Source organism: Manis pentadactyla, chromosome 1, assembly GCF_030020395.1.
Source record: "Manis pentadactyla isolate mManPen7 chromosome 1, mManPen7.hap1, whole genome shotgun sequence".
Classification (NCBI taxonomy): domain Eukaryota; kingdom Metazoa; phylum Chordata; class Mammalia; order Pholidota; family Manidae; genus Manis; species Manis pentadactyla.
In genome coordinates this window covers 230,316,166-230,324,727 of record NC_080019.1, presented here as the reverse complement: position 1 = coordinate 230,324,727, position 8,562 = coordinate 230,316,166, and the positions used below count along the sequence as shown (strand labels likewise).

The 8,562-nt window shown below is 38.6% G+C and overlaps 1 protein-coding gene across 2 annotated transcripts in view; it reads left to right on the top strand.

The window, feature by feature from the left end:
* The first annotated feature begins 45 nt into the window (after positions 1-45).
* Positions 46-8,562, top strand: part of APPL1 (adaptor protein, phosphotyrosine interacting with PH domain and leucine zipper 1) — a 34,576-nt gene continuing 26,059 nt past the window's right edge. For both annotated transcript variants that reach the window (XM_036878291.2, XM_036878290.2), the window contains exons 1-4: positions 46-202; positions 6,050-6,148; positions 7,354-7,413; positions 7,924-7,995. In XM_036878291.2, the coding sequence (XP_036734186.2) occupies positions 149-202; positions 6,050-6,148; positions 7,354-7,413; positions 7,924-7,995 (285 nt within the window). In that variant the 5' untranslated portion in view covers positions 46-148. The remainder of the gene's footprint in view (positions 203-6,049; positions 6,149-7,353; positions 7,414-7,923; positions 7,996-8,562) is intronic.

Genomic DNA, 8,562 nt, shown 5'->3' with positions numbered 1-8,562 from the left:
GCCGCGAGCCAACGAGCGTGCCGGGAGGCGGGGCAAGGTGGCCGGGGGCGGGATTTCCCGCTCGGCTGCAGGGGAGGGCTGCGCGGGCGGGCCGGGGTCAGCTGCTGTGGGCGGCCGCGGTGTCCCCTGCCGCCCTCCTTCCGCCACGATGCCGGGAATCGACAAGCTGCCCATCGAGGAGACGCTGGAGGACAGCCCGCAGGTGAGGCGCGGGCGGCGGGGGAGGGCGCGGGCGGACCGACCCGGGCCTGTGCCGCCGGGGCCGCAGGTGCCGTCCCGGCCCAGGTGGGCGCCGCCGCCCTGCCCCGCCCGTCGCGGGCCGCGCCCCGCGCTGCTGGGGCCGGCCGCCCGCCGAGGTCCGGGTGGGCCTGCGCTGCTGGGCCGAGCGCCTTCGCGGGATCTGGGCCGTCGGTGGGCGGCGACCGAGCCTCTGCCGCCTTCGCCGGGGGCCCGGGGTCACGTCCGCGCGGCGACTCGTGTTTGACCGAAAGCGTGTCGTTAGCGCCGTGCGGCGAGTGATCTGTCCCGAAGATGTCTTCGGAGAAGACGCCCGTCAGGCTTATTTAATGCTTTCTGACCCAGCTGGGGGAAGGAAAAGGGCCCTTTTTCTCGGCGGATGCCGGAAGGCTGTGGGTTCGCGGGTGCGGAGCGGCCCCGCGCGCGGTCGGGCCGGCCTGTCACCCGCTGTGCGCGGCGTGGGAGGGACGGCTCCCGTGCAGGCTGGGCCCTGGCCCACTCACCAAAATAAAAGCCCGTGTTTGTGCTTCGCGGTGATGCTGGGGTGGTTGCTCTACAATCAAGAGACAGGCTAGAAGACGTAACGATTTCTTAGGTTTTCGATTCAGGAGAGTGAAGTCAGCTCTGTTAAAGACTGTCACTGGCACGGGGAAACTTCCTCCCGAAGCCTGCCTTTTAACAATAACTGAAGCGATCGGAGAAGACGATGTTGCTAGTTGGCTACCACTTAGAACGAAGAGGATTTTCTGAAAAGTGCATTTAGAACCACGTTCGCACATATTTCATGTGTCTTCACAGTTTAGTATGGCCCCAAAAGGAGAAAAGGGCTAGATTTCCCTTTTCCTGTGTGACACGTCTGCCATGGGATGTGTGCCAGTTTTAATTGCCAAGTTGAAATTGGGCCCTGATTGTGGAATTGATTTGGGTTTTTTAATGCTGTAGATAAGGCCACTAGCCAGTTGCTTGCTGGTAATGCACTCTTATCGGCCTTTACGGACACAGAAACGCCTGTCTTGGCTTATCTTCACCGCTAGTTCAGATTCTTCATGATTTATAACTTCGTGATGTAAAGTCTAAGCTGTATGTGTTTCAGACGTTTTGCAAAAATGTTGTGGGATGTATTGGTCAGGTGCACTTTGTCCTTTCACTTTATTATATAAGACTCAACAGGTTACCTCACCTTTTTTCTTTTATCTGGTCTTGCTTTTATTGCCCATAAAGATGATACACAGCTCAGAATGGGTAGCACGATGCCCTTGCCATGATTAGTGAGGAGGATATAAATGTCTTGACCCATCTGCCTAATTTCTTGAACTTTTCACACAATTAGTTTACAACTTGAGTATTTTTTTCTGTTTACAAGCATGTGCCACATTCATATCAGTTGTACAGTACCTTGAATGAAATAGCCATACTGATACTCTTCCAATTTCAAGAAGTAATAAATTTGAACTAGGTAGCATTCAGGAGAATCAGTTGTGACAACTGGGACTTAGAATGGAAAGATGCTTGAAAGTAATTCTTAAGAGGAAACGGTTGCAAGAAGGAAAGCCTGGGATCTGGGATTCAGAATATAAGGGTTTTTAGTCTGCACTGCCACTTAGTACCTTCTGCTTTAGGGCAAGTCACTCAGCTTCTCTGAAGCTCAGCTATTATAGATAGTGAAGGTTTTTATTTTTGTACCTGACTAGAAAAATAAGTTTGTTTCAGAGAAATTGGAAGGTACAGAAAACACACAGTAATCCTATTAACAGTTTGCTTTCTTTTCTCTAGTTTTTTTTCTTAAGCATTTTAATGTAATTGAGATTATAGTGTGCATAATTTTTATTTGGCTTTAACAACCTTATAGCTTAAGTATCTTCACGTACTATATTCTGAATGTAACTCAGAATGTTTCCTTAACCGATTTAACAGTTTGTCCTGTTGTTGGACTTTTAGAGGCTTTCCGAAGATTAATGCTTTTGACCATATATTTTTGTTCTCTTTGGACTATTTAGGATAGGAGCTGAGTAACAAAGAGTATGAAAAAGTTGAAACCTCCTAATATAGATAAGTTTTTATTAGATCATTTGCTTCTAATCAAAAGTGGCCTGCCATTTGCTATATAAAAAGTTAGAACCTGGGATTCATGAAAGACTGTCCTGAATTACAGTTATCCTTTTTTAAAAAGGGGAAAATTTGTTCATCCAAATCCAGCTGATCAAACAAACATTTTTAGAATTCTTGCCCAAGCCTACTAGTCTGCAAGAGATCATCATATCATCTGTTGAGGCAACAATTTTTTTTCTTTTTTATAGCAGTATCATATCTTATGTTAGTTTCAAGTATACAACACAGTGGTTGAACAGTTACACATATTATTAAATCCTCCCCCCCACAGTGCAGTTACTATCTGTCAATATAGGAAGATGTTACAGAATCATTGACTATATTCTCCATGCTGTACTACTATCCCTGTGACCAACTTATATTATGATTGAGAATTTTTGTGCCCCTTTATCTCCCTCACTCTTCCCCTTCCCCAACCCCTCCCTCTAAGGTAACCACCAGTAACTTCTCAGTATCTATATAAGTCTACTGCTATTTTGTTCATTTTGTTTTGTTTTTATATCCACAAATAAGTGAAATCATATGGTACTTGTCTTTCTCCTGCCTGGCTTATTTCTCTTAGCATAATACCCTCTAGGTTCATCCATGTTGTCAAAAATGGCAGGATTCTTTTTAATGGCTGGATAATATTCTATTGCGTATGTATACCACATGTTTATCCATTCATCTGTTGATGGACACTTTGGTTGCTTCCACAGCTTGGCTATTGTACGTAATGTGAAAATGTACATAGGGGTGCATATATCTTTTAGAATCAGGGGTTTTATTTTCTTCAGGTAAATTCCTAGAAATGGAACTACTGGGTCATTTGGTTTTTCTATTTTTAGTATTTTGAGGAACCTCCATACTATTTTCCACAATGGTTGTACCAATTTATATTCCCACCAAAAGTGAAGGAGGGTTCCCATTTCTCCACATCCTTGCCAACACTTATTTCTTGTCTTTTGGATGGTGGCCATTCTAACTGGGGTGAGGTGATATCTCATTGTGGTTCTGATTTGCATTTCCCTAATGATGAGCAATGTGGAGCATCTTTTCATGTGCCTGTTGGCCATCTGTATTTCTTCTTCAGAGAAGTGTCTTTTCAGGTCCTCCACCCATTTTTTAATCAGGTTTGTGTGTGTGTGTGTTGAGGTGTATGAATTCTTTATATATTTTGGATGTTAACCCCTTAATGGTGAACCATTTGTGAATATATTCTCCTATACTGTAGGTTACCTTTTGTTCTGCTGGTGTCCTGTACTGTACAGAAGCGCTTCAGTTTCATGTAGTCCCACTTGTGCATTTTTTATTGTGTTTCCCTTGTCCAAGGAGATGTGTCCAGGAAAAAATTGCTCATGCTTATGGTTCAAAATATTTTTGCCTATGTTTTCCTCTAAGAGTTTTATGGTCTCATGTCTTGATCCATTTTGAGTTTACTTTTGTGTATGGAGTTAGACAGTAATCCAGTTTCATTCTCTTGTATGTAGCTGTCCAGTTTTCCCAATACCAGTTATTGAAGAGGGTGTCTTTTCCCCATTGTATATTCATGAGTCCTTTATTGTATCTTCATTGAAGGTAACATTTTAAGACTACACTAGATACCTTGTCCATGCTTACATGTTGTTTTGAAAGCAAACAAAATGGAACTTTGTAATTAGTAAGAATAGACATGATGTTTCAAAAATAATTTTTATGTGTACGTAAATATCTTATCAATGACAGATTTTTCTACACTAGAACTGTGAAGACAAACTCCAATCCCAAATGGAGGCTTGTTCTTTGGCATTATATGAAATGCTCATAGATTATGAGACATACACCCAACCCCAACCCCACCCCAACCTTTAACATCTCTGATATCAAGACGCTTCTTAGAGTTGATGATGTTTTACTTGTAACTGCTTGCAAATGTACAGACTTGGTTGTTTCTCAGAGCGGCATGAATGGACAAGTGCAACCTCTCAGTATTCAGCCAACAAATCAGTTTGACAACCACATGAAGGATTATCAGTCCTGTTGTCTGAAAATAGTCACCTGGTGAACTAAGTGCCACCATCAAATCCTGGTGAATGGATATCAGTGGTTTGGAAGAAAATATTGGGGACAAATGTGGAGCCCTTCTAGGAGAATAATATTGTCACCTCTCACAGAATAATATTAGATGAAAAATGTGGATATGATAACTCATGTCAAGAAGTGACTCACAAGAGTTGAACTCTGTGAATAAATTTTAGGATTATATTAAATTTATACTGCTTGTGTTTTCCTTTTTATGTTTCTATGAGAATTATATATGAAATTCTGTCTAAAGGTCTGTTTGTCAAACATAAGAAAATCTGAAATCACAGCTTCATTGCCAGCATTGTTTTGCCTGTGTTAGTAGTGGTATGTAGCAGTGATGAAGCTCACAGTGGATGCCATGGACTGAATGAAAGGGTACCATATTGATTATTTAAAGGTAGCAGCTTATAAAAAACAGTCATCATATAATACTGAATATGATATTACTAGCTTTAAGTAGGGAACCTGTTTCAACCCTCTTTGAGGCTAAGAAGGTTGTTTAAATTTAATTCCACTACAAGTTTTTGCATAAATGTGTAATTCCTTGCATCAGAATAATAATTTCAGGGGGGAAAAACTAAGGGGCATATTTTAAGATTGGCTCTAGCCAAACAAGATTTCCTGATGCTTTCTTTTTTATATCTTAAAATAGCACTTTGAGAAATGGGAGTGGGACACAGAGCTAAAAAATAAAATGAATCTGTTAGATCTAAATCTCTGGGGCATAGGGAAGTAGAGGACTGAGAACATGGACTTCATATGCTGTCATAATGAGTTTATGCTTTTTAAAAAACCATACTGACTTAGCTTCTTTTTCTGAAAATAGGAAGTTAAGGAATAAGTTGACTTTTAAAAACCAACTTATAAGACTGAGGCATAAATTATTTGTACAGTAAAAATACTAGGCTTAGATTTGAAGTTTCTCTCAATGGTTGTTGGTATTTATGCCCCTGCCTTCGGGACATAAAAAGTTGAATAAACCTTGGCTTGGTGCGCTGAGTTTCCATACCGCTGATCTTTTTTATTAACATTTGTTAACATTTAATTACAAGTTTTTCCCCCTTAAAATGAGCATAATTTTTATGTGTACATTGTGTGCAAAAAAAAAGAAGGCCTAACAATATAGAAATGTATAAAGAAGGAGAAGAAAAAATAACCCCAAATTCTGCACTCAGAAAAACCTAGTTAGCATTTTATAGGCTGTTTTGGGGAGCAGCCCTATGGTATTAATTTGGATTAGGACAGGGAAGGGTTTGGCACCATTATAATAGACCATGGAAAAAGAGAAATGATCATACTACGTTATCCTGAAATAAGACATTTAAAATATTTATGTGTAGAATATTGTTAATTTAGTCATGAACATTTTGTTGATTTGCTCTTAATTTAATTATAGACTTTTTAATTCAGAAGAATGTACCTTTGTTGTTCTTCTAAAGTTTGTGTTACATAGTTGGAAAATCCCTCTTTTAATCAAGTGAAAAATTGAAAGCAAAGAATCCTGATTTCTTTGCATTACTATCAAAAGACATAAAATAGATTAAAACTCATAATTATTAGAGCTCTGTTATCCTAAGATTTTTCCTTCCTTTAGAAGAAAACATTTTTCCATCTGATTTATGTAATAGTTAACCAACCTAATTGCTTTTATTTTGTACAGACAAGATCTTTACTGGGTGTATTTGAAGAAGATGCTACAGCTATTTCCAACTATATGAACCAGTTGTATCAAGCTATGCATCGGATTTATGATGCACAGGTAAAAAGCTGAAAGCTGATTCAATGCTTTTTAAAAATGAGTCTTTAAGCCTCTAAGGACAGAGATGGCATTATTTGTTTACTGGTGCCCAGCCCTTTCCCAGGCTCATAGTAAAAATTATTGTTGAATGGATGAATGAACGTGAACTATTTTGTAATACAGAACTGCAGTTCAATTACTAGTGTATAGTTTGTAGCACTACAAAGTGATGAAGATTGAAGCATGTGCCCCTTTCCCCAAACATAGTTAAGGGCTTTCTTATGAAACTCACTGGTAATGGGCTTAGCCTAAGATTTGACTGAAAACCCTGTGTTGTCACCAGTCATGTTTTAATCGTACAGAATACTTTTTCTTTTTGAGTAGAGGATTTGAAAGTAGTTTATCTCTGTCTAGTTAAAAGATGATAATAAAAATTAGATGTCACTCTATGGTAGTGAGAAATGAATTTAAGAAGAAGATGACTAGATATTTTTGTTGACTAGGCATAAGATTGGAGACTATGTTTACATACCTTAATTATAAGCCTTAACAGCAACCTGAGTTCTATTGTAAACTCTTTGGGATTAATTAAGTGTACAAGTGTCATTTCTTTCTTCTCATTTTCCCTTCTTTTGGGATTCACACTTTCATTTTATGCTTAAAAGTTGCTATGATAGTTTATGTTTTTTCCGTGGGATAGGTCTCTCAAGATTTGATTCTGACCATAGAGAGTAATTTATAAAAGAAAGGTTACTTTTGTCATTATATTCATCACTGAAAAAAATCTTTAAAAAATATTTCCTTCTTATGGCTATGTTGCTATTTCTGTGACTAGGTCTGTTACATTTTGATCGTGTAGTATTAAGTGCATGGCTTAGTTTCAACATCCAGAGAGATAATCAGTCTTTAATGTAGAATCTCTTAAAATTTTGCAAAGATTATGTACAGTTTACTTGTAGCTTCAAAGCTTTAAGAACTTAATGCATAATTTTTATTAGCTAAAAACACACACACACCTGGAACACTGCTAAAATTCCTTGATGGTTTTGTTTTCATGGTTTGAGTTTCCCTTTAGTTCCCTTTCCAGTGATTTTATGAGGGATTTAGAGAATGTTATACAGTATTTATGTTAAATGAGGAATAAAAGTGGCATAGGTATCTTCTCCTAAAACTTTTCTCTTACTCAGTAATACTGTGTTAATTTGAATGCTTGTCTTTTCCCATAGAATGAATTAAGTGCAGCAACACACCTGACTTCAAAACTTTTAAAAGAATATGAAAAACAGGTATCGTACATGAAAGTTTTAAAAATGTAATTTAAAATATGCATTTATATGATAATATCTGTATAGATAGAATTTCTCATCAAGAAGCCCAAACTTTTTTGAATTCACAGAAGGCAATTTTGATAGGCCATTGAAATTTCCTTATAGCCCTATGTCTAATTTTAATGATTTGATGTTAGACACAGAATTTACTTTACCTCTCTTTACAAATAAAGAAACTGAGGCTTGCTCAAGGTTACACAACTGGTTATTGGAGGAATTAAAGCTAAACCAAATCTCTGAACTCCTAGTATGGTGTGCATTCCCATATGCCACATTAATTGGTTGTTAAGCAAACATCTAATGTTTACTAATAATGCGAGCTTCCACTATTTTATTAAAATGACGTTTTTAAAGCTTATTCAAAATTTTAGATGTTTTCTGAAGTTATTTTAAAATGTAAATTATAATGTCATTCCCTAAGAAATATAGCACTGAACCTCTTCCTCATTTCTGTTTCTTACTTTTCAGCGTTTTCCTTTGGGTGGTGATGATGAAGTTATGAGCTCTACTTTGCAACAATTTTCAAAAGTTATAGATGAGGTAAGTGCTTATTTTATTTTGTTTGATGAAGCGGTCTTATAATTAAGTTATCAAGTTTGGGTTTTATGGGGAACTTATATGATAATACGAGTAAATCTCTATTATAAAAGATTGCTGTTTAAAGAAAGATTTTGTTTTCACATCTTGGTGGCTATCTCATAAAGAAATACTTTGTCTGATTAAAACAAATTGTTTTCAAGGACTAAGCATATAGATGTGCTCTCTCTGCTCCCAGTCCCTAGGACATTCAGTCTTTCATGGTGTCATTTGATGTAGGCAGAGAGGAGGTGATCTGGGAGCTGTAGCTAGGCTCTTTGTGGCTTTTCTCTTTGCCATCACGCAACAGCTTACCATTCAGTCCACTAATCCTCCTATCTGGAACAGCCAATATTATTCCTTAATTTCTCTCACTAGTCATCAGGCCCCACTCCCACCCCCAAGAAAAGACCTCGATTCTAGGAGGAAGAAAGCTGGTGAGACATGTTTGGAGATCTACTGCTCTCTACTAGTGCAGTGAAATCACTTCACATGAGCCATTAGATCAGTCTTTTCTAGTCTCTTATATAG